This window comes from Bradysia coprophila, unplaced genomic scaffold (genome assembly GCF_014529535.1).
Source record: "Bradysia coprophila strain Holo2 unplaced genomic scaffold, BU_Bcop_v1 contig_151, whole genome shotgun sequence".
Lineage (NCBI taxonomy): Eukaryota > Metazoa > Arthropoda > Insecta > Diptera > Sciaridae > Bradysia > Bradysia coprophila.
This window is the reverse complement of record NW_023503423.1, coordinates 1839665-1857917: the sequence shown is the minus strand read 5'-3', so window position 1 is coordinate 1857917 and position 18253 is coordinate 1839665. Positions and strand designations below refer to the sequence as shown.

Sequence of the window (18253 nt, the reverse complement as noted above, 5' to 3'; positions counted from 1 at the left end):
GTCAAATTAGTTGTCAATTTCATCCAGATAACCAGAGAAATGATAGGTTGGCACGCCTGTGGCAAGAAGGAACATTGGAATGACAGTTGGCTTCGATGGGAGAGAATGTGAGAGTGTTTTACATACAAGTAGAGCGAGATGGAAAATCAACTCGGGGTCTGCTGCCATCGATTATACAAAAGAATCTGACAGCAGACCCCGAGATGGAAAAATAGGTTGTCGTTTCACCATCTCTCTCACTTAAACACTATGAAGTCAACTGTCATTCCAATTTTCCTTCACGCCACAGGCGTACCAACTTTTCATTTAACTGAGATAACCTCAATGTTTGAAAAATGTATTTGAAATTTCAATTTTTTTTTGAGGTTAGGTGGATGAAGTTGACAACTGATTTGACACTAGTTTTAGAGAATTTGGGAAGAAACCGCGATTGTTAGCCACGTGCTAATAAGGTGACAATCAGCCACTGCGTCATTTAGTAATGAAGTCCTAGATTTGATGGTATTATCAGACTAGATTTTCTGAAAGGTGCCGACAATTATTGAAAAAATTGGGAAATTTTTGCGACGCCTCAACCGAGGCTACAGCAACATATGATAGGTTGTCATCTCAGATTCAGTTTACGCACTGGGTTAGGCATCTTTGCGAGTTTTTCTCCTTAAAAACAATTGTAGAGCTGTGAAGGACATTCAAGCACTATTTTGAGCTTTTAGCTTCAACAAAACGTTCCAATTGAATTTCTTCATATCTGAATCATCACGAGAGCTTTAAAGTTAGCAAGAACAGCATTTATCATCGGCAGTGTTCCAATCGACCTTCTCACATTTTTCGGTGCAACCGACGTTTCGTTACCTCACAATTGTGTAGTCCTAGACTTTCGCATTCTGACGAAAAAGTTCGTTTTTCAAAGAAATCTTGCAAAATCTTTCAAAGCTTGCAGAAGTCACAGCAGACTAGAGATGTGCGGGCCGCCCGAAAATGTCGGGCCGCCCGGGTTTTTATCCGGCCCGACCGGGCCTGGGCCGGGCGGGCTTCAAATCTGTCGGGCCGAGCTTGGACCGGACCTAAAAAACCAAATTTTTGGCCCGATTTTCAAAGTTTCGCGCACTTTTTTATATGAAATTTGCTTTCGGGCCGCCCGAAAATGTCGGCCCGTCCGAGTTTTTATCCGGCCCGATCGGGCTTGGACCGGACGGGCTATAAATACGTCGGGCCAGTTCGGGCCGGGCTTTAAAAATGAATTTCGGACCGGGCTTCGGGCCGGACGGGCTTCAAAAAAACATCGGCCCGCACACCTCTACAGCAGACGAACAACACATTTTACCAGAATTTTCGAGCAGCAATCGAAAGCAAGATTTTTTTTTATTTACCTTAAGATTCACCAAAGTTGGACATGTAAAAGAGAAAGGGGTTTCAGGAGTTGTTCTTTTCCAACTTCGTTACATAATCAATCAATATTCGAAGACTCTGCAACCAAAGAATTTTATTTTTCGGAAAAACGACCATGAAATTCAGATTTTTCTTTAAACAGTAATGACAGCTAAAACCACCAGTTTCTCACTCAACCGCTGCACTATTGTTGTCTTTAACAGTGAATGCACCCGGAGTTTCTTCATTGACTGTCCTAACATTGAAATTATATTCGTTTGACGTGCTTAACGGCAACGGAGGTACAAATGCTTTGCGACCGTATTTCACACCCCAACCAACATACACACTATCATGTTTAAGCTGTGAAGAAAATGAGACTGCTCCCGGCCAAATATTCGATCGAATGACAACCATCGACGTTTTCGGAAAGTGTTCAAGCATGTGGCGAAGTGTCCATGTCGGTACGGAATCGGATGAACTGTCGGAGCACGACGGAGTCTTCGTCATTCTATACTGACACCACGATGATAAATCGAGCAATTCTGTGGTGTCAGGTGAATTGTAATTGGGACTAATCGACGCATTCCCTGTCGAAACCACAGCATTTAATATTTGTATTTTCATTGGACCATGTGAACGTTATACTAACCACCTTCGACTTCATAATAACCGACAGGTGCTGCGTATGTTTCGGTTGTTATGCGTTGAATTGTTGCTCGAAGTAAATTCTTTTCGGTTCCCGGAAATTTAGGATTCGATTGGATTAGTGCGTCAAGGTCGCCAGTGAAATGTTTTCGAATTTTCTGTGACATTTCGATATCTTTGGCTGTAGCCCTGGGCAGCTCAATCCAATCATCACCCAGGCAGTGGCAAACGAAATAAGTCTTTTGATTAATTCCCGAGCCCCATTGTTCATCAGGTGGACCAGCATCACCGACTGCTCGCTTTTGTATCTCATCTTCAGATAGGTCAGCCTCTGCAACGTAGTAGTTCAATTTGAGACCGAATATTCGGCCCCAATATCTAAATGGACGTTAGTCACAGTCACAGAGGCTACGGTAATATTTTCTGTACCTGCACGTTCGAAGAATATCCCGGCTTTCAAGAAGTCCCAGAGAACAAGACATCGTAAATATGTGTCCCTGTGGAAAGCCGTAACCTGCTATCGACCAATAGAATTGAAGATGCGCAAAGTCGTCTTTTCTAGACGATTTCTGGTCTTGTTCGGAAATTCGGAGGAAAGCCTAGATCCACAAAATAGTTTCGTTACTCACGGTCAATTGGAAGGACTACTTTCGAGAACGTACATCGAAACACTGATTGAGACTTGTAGCTCGCTTCAGACTATCTGGTTCCACATAAGTGCTGGCTAACAAACTATTCGAATTTCGATTCTTCTCCTTCTGCACCACTCGACTAAACTCTTCAAAGTGATCCATCACATTTTTCGGTCGTTCATCCATTATCTTTGATAAGACGAATGTTAAATGGTCGTAAACATTGCCACCGTCACCGCTTTTTTGCTTCAGCAATGACTTGGCGATAGTCAAGTCTCGCTCGATTGTCGGCTTCTTATTGTTGATGGAATCCTTTATGACATCTTCTTCGGTTTTGAACGATGACGTCATGGTTTCTATTCTTTCGTAGTGGTTCAGGCAGTAGAAAATTGTCGTTTTGTGAGTCTTGAGTGAAATATGAAATGAGTGTTACTTGGATCGGAATTTCTCACTGTCGACCTGCAAGTTACGTTAGTGCCACGTGCTCTAAACTTTGCGATTTGAAAACTATTCCACTAAGTCCTGATATTCTTGCTAAGTCCTAAAAGTTTAAAGCCATGGCCAATCTATAATTGGTAACAAATCAGCTCTCTGTTGCCGAATTTTGTGCTGGGAAAACAGGAAATGTAGGAAAATATGCAGTTTTTCTTGCTTTCTCGCCAATAGGTACTGTTGTATGTACAAACCCGATTTTCTTAAAAATTAAATCTTTTTTTCCGTCTCTGTTTAAATCGTGTGCGATATGTCAAATGAAAGGTATTGACGATACGACACAAAAAATACTTGATTTCGGGGTTGTACATTCAACAGTAGCTCAAGGCGAGAAAGAGCCAAACTGCCTATTTACATACTTTTCCAGTTTTCCCGCACCTCTCTCAGAAAATATCCTTTTGAATCAGTTTTAGTAAATATTTAGCTCGCCACAAAAACAGATTTCTTACATTGTCTGTTTTCGTGGCTCGCCACAAAAACAGACATTGTTTCCGTGAGGGACTAATGCTAGCTTACCTAATGAGAGCAAATCGCTTCTCCGATACATTTCGTAAAAGGGTGAATTTCGTATGGCCTCTTGTATCGCTTTGTTCAACCATACATCATTTTATGACCTTGTAAACGTCAGTCAGTTGCAAACAATGTGTATGCGGTTACTACTGAGAGTTGCTTTGGCACCTTTGGCACTGATAGCCACTGATTTCCAATGTCATTTTAATGTCAAATTAGTTTTCTTATTAAAACAAATTGTCACTTCTCAGCACAGCTAACTGCACTCAGTCCATCGAATTTCATTCATAGCATCCGCGTATTTTTTTCCATTCATTCACTAATATAACTCGACTTTCGGTTTGTTCAATTTCTGTTTCTTTGCCCTAATTTATGCGGTGCATCTTCTGCTACACCAAGAGAAGTATTTTAGTATGCCAAATTTCCCGCTATTGATCATTTCTCGTAACATTAGAATGCCGGATGGTTATGTGCACTATTGCTTTCCTTTAAATTTGTTTGTTGTTGTTAATGTTTAACATTAAATGGAGGAACAAGTAGAAGAGAAAAAAATGTGAATGAATTCAAGTCTGTATTCTATCACTTTTACATTCATACGTTTCCCATTGACCTTAAAAGTTTACATTTTAAAATAGAAGAAGTTGAGAGCGAGGTTAAGCGACGAACCTAGAAAATTTCTTTCTTTTTTCGTCATGTTTTTTTCTTCTCTCAAATGCACAATTAAACGGTATATGGATACGGGCTATACAACTGCATATAAATAGTGTCTCCAGTCTCCATTCTTATATTCCATATTAATAAAAAGGCTTGTCGATTGTTTTTAGAATTTCAATTTCAATGCACAATATCGCATGCATTATACGTAAAGACATGAATACCGTAGGAGAGATGTTAAATGTTTGAAACAATGTTCGAAAATGTTTTTTTTTGTTTTTCAAAAAATGTCCGGAAAATAGATAGTAAATTGATCATCGGAGAGATGTGTCTTTCCATTTTACATAAATTATTAAAATGTAAAACCTTTATTGTTAAATGGTTGTTATCTCGTAGCAGAGATATGTGTACATATATTGTACATTATTGTACCGTACGTACCAAACGATGGATATATTTCTCTGAATATCTGGTAATGTTCATCTTCATTTCGTATTATGTTTAAATTGTTGTTACAGACATAAATACACCGCACAATTAAAGGTCAAATGTAATGTGAATATAGATTTCTCCATTAGTGAATTCAATTTGGAAAATCGTATAGGCTTTCAATATGTTCCAGCAAATGCTTCTTTTTTTCTTCTTCTTCTTCTCCCAATAACTTTTAATGATCGAATGTTTAATTTAAATTCATTTATGATTCCTCGCACTGTCTCATTTTCAATCATCATTCACACGACCGGGAAGCGGATGTCAAAAATATTATTCTTCGATACGCTTCGCGATGATTTTTACACCATCGATGCATGTTTACTGTAATGGTGTTTCGACGGAGAGACATGTCACTGATTTAATCAAAATTTAAGTAAAAATGTTTTGTCGTTTTGTGACTGGTTGGATTCCACTTCCTGGTGCAAAATTACCTCTGAAGAGCATCACAAGTTGGGATTTTAAAGCGTAAACGGTCTCTGCCACTGTTTCGGACTGTGTGATCATCAGGCCACGGAAACAGTGGCAGGGAAATGATCAACCACTATAAATAAGGTCATACTATGTTCGATGTACAAGTCTAGTGAATTATAAATTAAATGGATTTCAATTTGAATCTGCCCAGAAATTACTTGTACCTAATGTCAAAGCAGTCAATCGGTAGAGCAAGATGTCCCGGATTTAATACCCCGTGCTGGATAGTTTTAAATCTGATCATTGCGTGATTTAACACTCGCCATTTGGCACCTAAACCGTAACCGTAACAGTATTTGACCGTAACAAAATCGCAAATACTTTGTTACATTTCTTCGCAACTTTGACTCCATTGACATATTGTCAATAATTTACAATAAAGAGTTTGTTTGGAACGACATCTATGTTCGAGTAGCAGAACCAACATACAGTGTTCATAGGAATGTGAAATATGCAAGGCAAATCAAGGATTACGGACTCATGGCTTCGTGGTTCACATTCACATCGTATGGGACGTTCAAACGGGCGATCTGTGAATTCGCTGGATTATTAGAGTCATAATAATCGTAATCCAATCCACTGGTTAATTGACTTGAACGAGTGGGCGCTTCGTAGTCGCTCTCTATGGCCACATAAACTTTTAAAAGACTCATGGCATAGGATTGGCGCGACACCTCGAGAACGTTCGTAAACCACATCACTCTCTAGCAACGATATAAGATTAGTAAATGTCACAAAAAGCATAAACTAGAAAGTTACTCTCACTAATGTATGTCGTATGAGTACTGCAACACCTGTTCTGCAGTAGTATAAAGACACCAAAGACACTTCATTGAAACTTTAAGCGAACCATAGAAATATTGTTTTCTGCTGCAGGTTTCATTACTTGTAAAATCAATTGACAACAAAATCGAATCTACAATGTCATCGCCCGCATTGACCTAAATCCAATTAATCTGTATAATACTGAAATAGACAAACTTTAACGCACCCCTAGCAATGAATTGAAGTTGTCAAATGTTAAAATAAGGATCGAGGTCTATGTACACCTCGATCACTTAGGAGCTTTTAGATTAGATGGGAGGGTGTAAGCCCAGCACCTAAGCCTCAGATGGGCCTGTTGTGCTATTGTACAAGTCTCTTGATCATATGGACTGTGATTTTACATATCTCTCCCGACTTAGATTGTTCACAAATCGACCGTGTGTTAACGTCCCATACGTTGTGAATTCTCCAAGCCGTGGGTGGTATGCGAATACCACAACCATCACTAATTGACCTGTACATTTTCCCAAAGATGGCGCTATCAACATTGTCATGTTGTAGCTCTTTCTACTATTGACATTATGTCGATATGGTTTCTTTTATGGAGAAAGCGAATGTTGGGTTTTTTGATATTTCCGACTTTGTTACGGTTACGGCTATTAGTTTTAGGTAATAGCAAGTGTCTAATCACCATAGGCCATGAGTTGCCTCTTCGTATAAATCGCCATGCCACCATGTGACTGAACTCGTTCTGGCGTTGCAGGTTGTAGCGTTTGAATGATTCGTATTTCGTCATATCCCTTGACATCCATACAACGTATCAATCAATAGATCTGTTAAACCTCGCGGTCATTTTGGAGTACAAGATAGTTTCTGTATCTTGGGATTGTACCACAGCAAATTTGTAAAACATTAGGAACTTAGGAGCTTAAAGGGAACATTGCAAACACACTCATGATTTACTTTTATTTTGTCTTCTTGTTTCTTGTTACTCCTTGTTCATCGCGAGGTTCATCGTTGCTCTTCAACTTCTTTACGCTCAGCAACAATTTTACGAGCAAATAGACAATCCAAAGAACTGCAATTGGAATCACTAAAATGTCTAACAATAGATAGGAAAACAATGACATGTTCACTGCACTGGATTTCAAATGTTTCGCTCCGTTCGATCGGATTACATATTCAATCCAAAACATTGCTTCATCCATCGGATGCACTAAATTGTCATTAAAGTTTCGTGCCAATTCTTTAGCACGGCTGTTGTATTTGCTATTTGACAGCAATTCGTCTAATGTTGCCGATAGCGAATCTTCCGATATGGAATAAAATGTTAACAAAAGTCCGTTTCCATTGGATGCCGATTTTAAAGCATTGCGTTTTTGATCGCCAAAAAATGGAATGAAAAGCATTGGCACTCCGCGAGCCGTTCCTAAAATAAAATTTATACCAGTCATTGTCCAATGTGTATTTTGAGCGGAGATAAGTCGATGACAATACCTTCAAAGGTGCCAGACATTCCTGATAAAATGAGATAAGATATTTTGTGAACGGATGGTCATGAATGGCCAATATTTTCAATGCAGCAGATAAAAATGATAATGGACCGATAGACTCGCGACCGATAGAAAATAGTACATCGAAAGAAAGTTGTGTGTACTCTACATTGATAACAATAATTCAGTCTTTCAATGAAGAATTTCGGAATTCGATTGAAATATTCTTTCATTTTGCTTATGATTCACAAAATATGAACATGTATGTCTTGTGTAAAACGAACGGTTAGCTGTTGTTCTTCATCACAGTGTTTTGTTACTGTTTCGATCCGTGAATACGAAGCGAATATACTTTAAAAACGAAAAGAAAAAAAAATTGGGCCAAACAAAGAAGCAGAACCAGGCGCTAGCTTTTTCTGTTTGCGTTCGTGTTAATATCTTGTGAACCATAAGCAAAATGAAAGTTTATCTCGTCTATCAATAGCGACTGAAAATCCAATTATTTCGCTTATCCTTCACAAAATGAAGGAATCAGTGCCGTACGAAGATTTATACTGGGAATATAATTCAAAGGTCGGTACGACTAACATGATTGCTATACAAATGCGATCTAGGTCCATTATCATATATTCTGACAGTTGGGATCAAATCTCAGTCTATTAATCTGTCAAGGTGACGTTTTAAGCGTCAAATGTAAATAAACCTAAGAAATTGTCACAAAATCGTTGATTTTCTTCAATTCTAGTTATCTAATACAGTAACTCGTTTTATATGAAAGAAGTGTCGAAATTCTCATCAGTGAAACTTTACGAAGAGTTCCTGAACGAGTAAAAATAAACGATTTTGTGACACTCTTGTTTGACGTTTAAAACGTCACTTTGACAGATCGAATAGACTGACTTTTGATCCCAACTGTCACAATATGAAGCACAAAATCTGAGACTTCATGTTTTACCTCCATGTGTGATAAATAGCACGACATTCGGTTGAGCCAAGATATCGCTTTGTGGCAACCATTTCTTAATCAGCACATTTGGCGGTACTTCAAGCGATTCATCTTCATACTTCCAAATCACACGTTGTTTGAGCTGGCTGAATACTTTCAAAAACAGTTGAATTTTAGCTTCTGGTAGTTGGGAACTTTGTAGCAACGATCCCAAACTGAACAAAATGACACCATGCTCTGAATTATCAATGAACTCTTGTATTGTGGCTGGTAAGGGTTTCGCTGGTGTGATATGTGCACCACCTACATACACAACACCCGGCATTTGTGGGCGGGGTTTTGAAGTGGTCCGGTGACTGTTCACTAATATTAGCGAAATATTTCGATACAATTCTTCGACCTTTGGCAGTGGCTGTCCTGGTTCTGTAAATATGGAATGTAATCGACTAAAGCCGCTATTCTGCCGTGTTAAGCTAAAACAACGGATCACATTTGTATCTGTTTGTAAAGAGCTTTCAAGAGCTACTTTTGTATTACACGAAATATTCCACTTTTTCTATAGAATATACAAGAAGCTCAAAGCTTTTGAAAGCTCTGCAAAGCACACAAATAACGCGAATAATGACTGGAACTAGCAATAAAAACTCACTAGCCAAGTGGCCAAAGTAACGTTGTGCGATTCCATTTTGTATTGGAATCGTGACCCAAGTACGATACAGCCGATCATATACCGTTAATATGACATTAAATACGCGTTGAGAGTAAGTCATCTCATCTCCGTATGGAAGAAGCATGTGTGGAACATGTGAGATGGGTGTCAGCAGGCCCATGGCACTATCGAAGAAGTCTGAATATCCATAAGTGGCTGGAATTATTCAAACATTTACCACCTCTGTAATGCACTTAACATTTTAACTTCGTTTAACACTCCGTGATTGAGTCCTTCATAAGGCCACACGGTTTAAAACATATGCCAAATTGTTACAAGAAACCTTTTCTTCTACGACTTTCATTTTTGAATCGTAGAAGTGCCTTAATGAGGATTCTATTAGCGAAGTCCACGGAACTTATGCAATAATTTGTCAAAAAAATTGATCATACAAATGGTGACGACGGGTGCGTTAAATTTATATGCAAACATAAGCCAACTCTCGTGGAACATTTCCTCGTTGATTACCAGGTCAAAGTGCAAATCTTGGCTGTGAATGATCTTCTGCACATTCGAATTGTTCAGACCATGTTCACTAGACGGTGTGCAAATTCTTTCGTATGCTCGCACTTTCTCAAAATTTGAATCTTCCGGGCTGTCGTATATGTCCGTGTAGGAGACTATGAAAAAAAGGGATCGAGTAGTTTGAGCATAAAAGCCATCGAGAGACATACAAACTGTTGTTAGATCAAAGGGAGGATTAATCAAAATTTCCGTGTAATTAGGTGACTTGAACGCAGTAATTGGTTTGTTTACGATTGCGGTCACATGATGACCCCGGTTAACCAATTCTTTGACAAAGCTCTGCAATGAAAACCAATGGCTTGGTCCAAATAAAAAAATTTGGTCCAAACGTAAATTTCAAACGGAAAATCGCTCATTTTGTGAGAGAATAACCACCAGTGTAAAAACATTATGTCCCACAAAGAACGCGTCCACAAAATGTTTCCACGAGTTCCACCAAATTGAAATGGAATTCCACAAATTTCGAGGGGAAGTTCACTCTAGTGGTTTATTCTCACAATTATCGATTGATTACAATGAAACGTACCTTGGTCCAGGAAACGGCACCAGAAATAGAATCTTATATCCATTCGAAATGGACAGTAACGACAATAGAATGACCAAATTAATATTCTGTTAAAATGTAAAGCGGAGTTCAATTACGAGTTTGAAAAGTGCAACGAAATGCTAAAACATATGTGACTTACCATTACGGTATCGCTTACGGAAGCCGACTAGTCTGTAAAATGTTTCGAACCTACATTGATCGACAGACTTTGTCTAATCTTTTATCAAACTTACGATTTGATTACAACAGCAACATCTTATCTGTTTGTTGATAACATGTGTTCAGCTTTTTTGCAGTATGTGTTGACAAAATCGGAAGTTGTTGTTGTTTGAATCGCTGAAATATTGAAGTAAATTAATCCGAACTATTCATTTGTAGCAGTTCACGAAATGATCGTAAGCAAAATAGAGTGATGTAGATAGATGCAAACGATAGATTTGTTTACATTGCATTGTAGTGCCAGCGATAAGACACGACCTCGACTGTGTTTGTTTTAATAAAATAAAACTTGGTTTTCGTATTTGGATCTGAGCTGCACCGTAGATTGCGTCACTTTTCTACGAAAACATGAGTATGAGTAACGAGCACGAGTTGTCACGTCTCTCATTCTTCCATAATATTTTTGAGGTATCGTGATCTTTGCTAATTGGTGTTGCCAGTTTGCATCTCAAGTGCCAATACGAAATGCACCGTTCACGATGCCTGAATTTTATTTCAATTTATTGTGAAGTATTTGGCCTTAGGTGCAAATAGCCTTTCAAAGTAATACACTATAAGCCCTCTAGTGCGATTCAGAGACTAATTACACCCAAGGGCAGTTAGTGGATCACATACAATTTGCAACAGTACAACAACTATTCTTTCTAAATTGGCTTAAACGTTTGGTTTACCATGAAAGAGGCAAGTTGATTGTCCTTCTACAAAAATAAGTTGATTTTTCCTTCCTAAATATTTGGTGTTTCACAATCAGGCAGGTTGAATTTTCCTTCAAATTCACGCCGTAAGTGTGCCTAAAATTTGAATTTTAAGTGAACGATTCGATGCAAAAGTGAACCGAAAAATACATTTCAACGCGCCCTTGTATAAAAATGACGCTACGTTAGAAAGACGCACTTTCCATTTTAAATTTCGACCGCACTTGCGGCGTGCTACTACTGAAATGAAGTAAATAGCTATTTTGCTAACTAGTTAGTAAATGGGGTTGTTTTGCACACTAGATGTAAGATTGTCAATGCGAGCGAAGTGAGCTATCATATACTGTCAAAATTACGATAAAAATATAAATTGAGAAATTACAATAGAAAAAACAGAATTGTCAGTGTGCAAATAAAGAAATATCGAAATTTGAAATGAACAACTCTTAAAGCCTGTCATTGTCTATCTGTTAAAGTGACGTCTTAAACGTCGAACGAAAATAAACAATTTCATGACCACAGTATTATGATGAAATAGAAATAAATATTTTTACAAGTATACCAAGGCAAGTTATAATAAACTTGTCTTCGGTTTTCTCGCTCTAATCATAACACTCTATTGACGTTTAAACGTCACTTTGACAGATGGAAATTCTAAAAATTACTAGAAATTATATAAAAATTTCACAAATATATTTCGAATAATAAGCTCTGTGGGAAAGACCTAGTTTCAATCTCAACTGTCACAACTATCGAAAAAATTGACAGTTTATAAATACCGTACTCAAATATACCGTGTTAAGATACCGAAAGACAGTAAACAATTATTATGAATAATTTGACATTACAGTAGATAAAGATAGCAAATCATCCTTTAAACAAAAGAAGTAATAGATTTACTGATCTTATATTGGCTTAGAAACCAAAAACCAACTCTAACGACCGTCAAAACAAAAAAGTTATTTGCTTTAAATTAATCGTTTATTTTGCACGCTAGCGACATTATTTACAATAATGATAGGCAAAGTATAATGACCAGAGCATCGGGTGATGATAAATTCAGAAAAAAGGCAAATGTTGTCATCAATTGCGACACAGCATAGGTACAAAACAAAAAGTCCAAGAAAATTATGCCACACAACACCAATTTATAAGTTGTGGACCATAAATTAATCAAATTGAAAGTGTTTAAATGAAGATTTATCAAATTCTTTCAAAGCAAAACTTACATGTCAAAGTCACGATATATCTCTAAAATGAGTGCTAATACAATAAATTCGCCTCCTAATGTCGCATGTCATAATAAAATTGCTTCTAGCACTATTACGATCATTATATAGCAATATGGGGACTGCAGCAAATAAAAAAAAAAGTTTTTTTTTTGCTTCAGACAAAAAAGTATTTGATGCTGTGGAGAATTTCTTTATTATTTGACAAAATGGGCAAAAAGAATTTTTTTTTGAGTCATCTTTTGTTCGTTGGCAAAAGATTTATCCAAATAAATTTATTTAGAAAGACATGTACGCCATGCCATATATCTATAACCTACATTTTAAACAATATCGGTTTTTATTCTTGGCTTTGATATAAACATTTTTTTTCCGTTTGTTTCGTTCGTTACATTTATTATTTCAATATCGCAATATTTACAAAACTAAACCATTTCTTTCTTAATCGGTTTATAAACAACAACAAAAAAAAAATTGCATTTATTGGTGTATCCAAACGGTGTATATAAATTGAAATAGCATATAATGATGTGGTAAACTCGTGGGAGAATGTTTCAGCTTAAATGGTTGCAAATGCATAAAAAAATAATTTCAAATTGTAAATGGCATTTAAACGAAAACTTATTCGACAATAATTGGATCGTAGGGAGATAGAAGACTCGAGAGTCTTGGTGAATATTTCGTTGTTTGATAAGACATGGAAGAGCTTCTGCGATTTTTTTAAATCTTTCTAGGTCGTATGGAATCTATCCAGAGTAAAACAATCTACTTCTCACTATCTTACAGGGCATATTTTACAGGCTATAGGACTTTTATTAAAACAGGGTAAAGAATACCCTCTTCTCTCACAATTCTTCTGCCTATTCTACAAAGCTAACCTCAAAAATGAAACGATAGAACTTCACCGAAGTCAATCCGTCAGTAATCCGTCAGTCATGTTAAAAGTTTTTCACCAGAGCCTATATGATTGCATGGAATTGATGAGTATGCTAAGACTAAATATTTAACACCTCTTCTCATTCTCAAAAATCTACCAAATTAAAGAAAGCGTCCCCCCTCTGAATAATGACAAAAAATCGATGTTCCAAGTATTCGTCTGTGTCGTGTGGTCTTCTTCTTCTTCTTAATTCTACTTCCTCATTTTGTTTGCTCAAATTCTGTCGCCTTATAGAGTTTGTCGTCTCATGTCTATCATCTACTTCACTTTCACTATTTTCCTTTATGTTTCTTCTTTTTTGTTCTCCTCTTTAGTTTTATGTTCTGTTCTTTTCTGAACTTTGCCGAGGTCGTTCCTGTTATAATAACATTTGACTGTTTCTCCTGATCCTTTCACAATTACAATCCAATCTTGGTGCACTAATTCCATTTACTCAATTCACAAACAATTAACTTCTTAATTAGAATAATTTCTTTATAAATTTTTTTTTTTTAATAAAAAATAAAAATATTTAAAAAAAACAAAATTAACTTCTTTACTACACTGCCCTATGCCCTATTTCCAATCTGGGCCCATAACCTGTTGGAAGTATTTCATTGGAGCTTACTTGATTGTATGGAATTGATGAGAATGCACGACTAAACATTCAGCAGTTCTTCTCATTCTCATGAATTCCACCAAATTAAAAAAAGCGTCCTTCCTCGGTATAATGACAAAAACCGATCAAACTTTGTCGTGGTTTTCTTCTTTTTTTCTCCTACTTCTTAATTCTACTTCTTCATTTTGTTTGATCAAATTGTGTTGCCTTCTAGAGTTTGTCTTTTCCCACGTATCATCTCCTCTCATGCTTATCGTCTTCTTCATTTTCACTGTTTTCTTTTCTTCTTTTTGGTTCTTCTCTTTACTTTTTTCTTCTGTTATTTTCTGTTCTTTTCTTTCGTCCATTAAACTTTGCCGATGTCGTTACCGTTATAATAATGTTTGACGGTTTCTCCTTCAATCATTCTTTGTACTGTAATCGCAATTCAATGTTCGTGCCATCCTTTCGTTTGCTTCTTATTCGAAATAATACTCAGTTTTCAGGGTAATCGGGTAATCTGGCACACGGTGTCAAAAGAACGCACTTTTAAACTACGTGAAAGGTGAACTCGCACACGCAAGTTTATTGCTGCAAATGCTTTGTAGCCATGTCATCGACTTAATGACTCCTTTTACAAAATTTTGGTATCGAACAATCGTGTGCGAGTTCACCTTTTACGTAGTTGAAAAATGCGTTGTTTTAGCTCCGTGTGCCAAATTACCCCACGCCGTTTTCAGTGCGTGTATACTTTGTTTTCCGATTGCCTTTTGTTTCATCATAATACACTAATTTCATTTACTCAATTCACAAACTACACTTCACTACACTTCCCATAACCAATCTGGGCCCATAACCTGTTAGAAGTCTTTCACTAAAGCTTACTTGAATGGAATTGTTAACCAAATTTGTTTTTCATGTATTTAACAGTATTTTACATTGGAATTGTTGAATGCTACATCAACAAGTCATACTCTTTTTTCAGAACTAGCCATACTGTAGACTTTTCCAAATTTTGATTGAAAATTTCAATTTTTCTGGCTTATCAAAATATATTTGCACCACCGTACGCCGTTCCTTCCAATTCGCAGGTTTGAATATAATTTAGTGGCTTAAAAACCCTCTAAATACTTTCGAAAAATTTGATATTTTGACCGCTTCAAGCATTTTGTTTTTGTTTCTCTCCATAAAAACGACATCAACGGAACATAAACACATCCAGTAATAGAAACAAAAACTTGAAGAAGCAAAAAAGATTCAACCAGCAATATATGGTTAAGTAATATCCTCTTCTTGAAATGCAAATTTCTTAATATTTTGCTGCCGACCATGCCACACATATATAGACATACACGGCTTCAGGTAAAACATGGTAAGCCTATACACCACTTACATCAGATTTTCTTCGTTACAATTAAATTTTACGCCGAAAGAAGAGTGCTGCTGCTGCTGCTGTGTGTAGACGAAGTGCAAAAACTTTAAAATCCAATAAAGCAAACAATAATAATGCCAAAAACAAACATTCCTCGGCACACAATATAATTTTGTCTGTTATAGCCGTGTGTATTTCGATTCGTATAATATACACTTAAGTCGAGCACATCAAAGGAAACAATATTCGATGTTTAAAATCCATTTAGTGTAAAGTAAATTGAATAACGTTTTCATTACAGTTATTATTGTTATTATTATTGCGATTATTTTGCGTTGTTTATTTTCCATTTAACAATTTTGTTGTTATTACATTGCCGTCTTTTCGCTAAGCTGGGAAAAACACCAACGCGTTACAGAGATGTTCGCACGAAACTGCTACGTTAAAGACTTTTATCCCTTTACAGATGGTAGGGCCATAATCTGATATCCATAATTCTCTGCTAAGATTATGAACAATGCATGATGGAATGATCAACTGAGAATTGACCTAAAACTCCAGATAAAAACTAAAGATTTGTGAAACTTGAAAAACTTCTAAAGATAAGCAGCGATGGAAGGGCATCGCTGACCTTTCTTCTATTGTTGATTTTAGAGATCACTGAAGTATCCATCAATTCTTTCACAGGATCAATGTCCAATGAGTATTTGATTCCAAATCTTTTACTTCATACGTTTCAACATTAAGTTTTGTTATATAAATTACCACTAGTTCCCAACACATGAAAACATGGTAGCGCGTGAGAGATGACATGTTACAGACAAGCGGTGTTTTTACCTGGCTGGGTTTCTATTATGGCCCAGTACAGAGAGGATTTCCGAAATTAGACTAAATCAATGTCAAGCGGACTGTAAATTGCCGACTCAGTTGATCAGTTGAACGATAGGGACTGTGATCAGTAATCCAATTTTGTCTTACCGACAAACTTTGACGTAGGGACTAAAGAAGCATTCATTGTGGTAATGCTGGACTTCTGGCAAATACAGTCTGATGAAGCGAGCTTGACGCCAACCACTGTTTCCTCTGTTTCTAGGGATCATCTAATCATTATTATTATCAATCAACCTTCGCCTGGAGTGGTTCGTGTGAAGCGTAAGACGAAAGAATGGGTTTAGTTGAGGTTCAAAAAAGGACAACAAAATTTCGATGATGACAGTGTAGCGCAAAGAATTCGCATTCAAAAATGATCGGCCCTATTTGATGAGGTCTACAGACCAATGGTGTTGATTCAATCGAATCATTTTTGAATGTTGATTACAATATTGCAATGATCGTGATGATCATTTTCGACATTAACACGATTGCTAATCGACCTGAGAGACTCTTAAGATGACTTCGGTACGTGTGAGTCTTAATAAAGCAGCTGAAAAGCAAATATCTCGTACGTGCCATAGTTCGTTTACTTTAAACTGTAACACAGTCCAATTTCGTTTGGAAGTTTTCTTTTATCTTGAGGACCTCATACTTCTGTGGAATCTGATGCATAACCTGTCATTAATTCCGTTTAAGAGCTTTTTGTTTGGCATATAGATTTTAAACGAACGAACGAAAAAAAAATATTATTTTTAATACATAATTTGTGTATGGCGAGGAGATAGATCGACTTTCTTATTCGAAAGATAAATAATGTTTCCGAGCCACACAGAGATCATTCCGCGATGTTAACAATCGAAATTACATCGAAACAAATATAATCTGTTTCGAACGCGAGATCATTTTTGTCTATTTAAAACGAAATGAAGAGAAGAGAAACAAAAAATCGGTTTTGTTAAACCATGGACAAAGTGTTGTTGAATATTTGAAATAACAGACACTCATCTGGAAAAATGGTTTGTTTAGGTTTCGTTTTGATAAATACTTGACGATAATGACGATTGAGAGACGATGAATGCGATGGTTTCTTTTTTCGTGTTAATTTCGTTACATAAACGTTAATGCGGATTTTTTTGCTTCGTCTTCTCTGTTGTTCTTCTCGTCTATACTTATATTTACAATCAATTTTATCGTTTAAAAGTAAACGAAACGAAATGTGTAATTACTGTGGTGAAGGGGACGAAATCATAATTTTTGTTTTGATATCTCAATTAAGTAAATGCAAGCGAAACAATTTGATTGTTGATCGCAAAAATGGCTGTGTACCTGATGTACGTAATCCATGTAATCGTCAAACTGTACCAGTTACATATTCCATCACGTAATCTTCTGATCTTCAGATTCAATTGGAGAGAAATAAAACGTTTGATGATGCTCTACAAAGGGCGGATTCACCATAATAGGTTATTATTCAGAGGTCATACGTGTCCTTAAATGTACTTAAATGAAATTTTTGTACTTAAATTCAGACTTGTGTTAATAAGTAATGACTTTTCGCTTAAAAACGAATTGTCTTATGAGCTCGTCTTACGAATTTGTCCTATTTTGTCCTACGAATCGGTCTTGCGAATTTTTCCTAATTGTAAGTAACAGCGTACAGTGCTGATCTGTTCCATTTTAGAACAAGTCCAACGTTCTTTTATGTTAAAAAAATACGCACTCAAGGTTAAATAGTACTTTTTGTGATAAGTATAAGTAGCTAATATCGAATTTGTCCTACAAGTTTATTGTACGGGATTGTCTTACAAATTTGCCAGACGAGTTTTCCATACTAGTTTTGGACCTCCCTCAATTGATCAGAAGAGAAAAAGAGAAGCGAAAACGTAGTCCTTGCTATAATTTTCTTATTGACAATTCAATGATACTAGCAACACACCAGCATTTGTGTACTCGAATTGTGTATGAAGATTACACAGTTGAATAAAATAATCACGTATAATCACGTAGAGGTATACGCATACTAAATACCCTAATTATTCCTGATTGGCTGGAAAGGCTTGTAAAAGCTGATCAGGAACCTTTGATAGTTGTACTGAATT

The 18253-nt window shown here is 36.6% G+C and overlaps 3 protein-coding genes across 3 annotated transcripts in view; 1 reads left to right on the top strand and 2 right to left on the bottom strand.

Moving 5' to 3' along the window:
• Positions 1–18253, top strand: part of LOC119074360 (mucin-5AC) — a 114907-nt gene that overhangs the window by 27100 nt on the left and 69554 nt on the right. The gene's annotated exons all lie outside the window — the stretch shown is intronic.
• On the bottom strand, positions 1472–3084 carry LOC119074362 (radial spoke head protein 4 homolog A). The gene is made up of 4 exons (XM_037180465.1): positions 2679–3084; positions 2446–2615; positions 2021–2394; positions 1472–1958 (listed from the first exon to the last, which is right to left on the bottom strand). Exons 1-4 carry the CDS (start codon positions 2997–2999, stop codon positions 1558–1560), a joined length of 1266 nt encoding a protein of 421 aa, XP_037036360.1. The 5' UTR covers positions 3000–3084; the 3' UTR covers positions 1472–1557.
• LOC119074361 (UDP-glycosyltransferase UGT5) lies at positions 6980–10469 on the bottom strand. Its single transcript, XM_037180463.1, has 8 exons — positions 10392–10469; positions 10232–10317; positions 9855–10003; positions 9573–9800; positions 9121–9336; positions 8481–8894; positions 7530–7550; positions 6980–7461 (listed from the first exon to the last, which is right to left on the bottom strand). The coding sequence occupies exons 1-8, from the start codon at positions 10392–10394 to the stop codon at positions 6998–7000; spliced, it is 1581 nt and encodes a 526-aa protein (XP_037036358.1). The 5' UTR covers positions 10395–10469; the 3' UTR covers positions 6980–6997.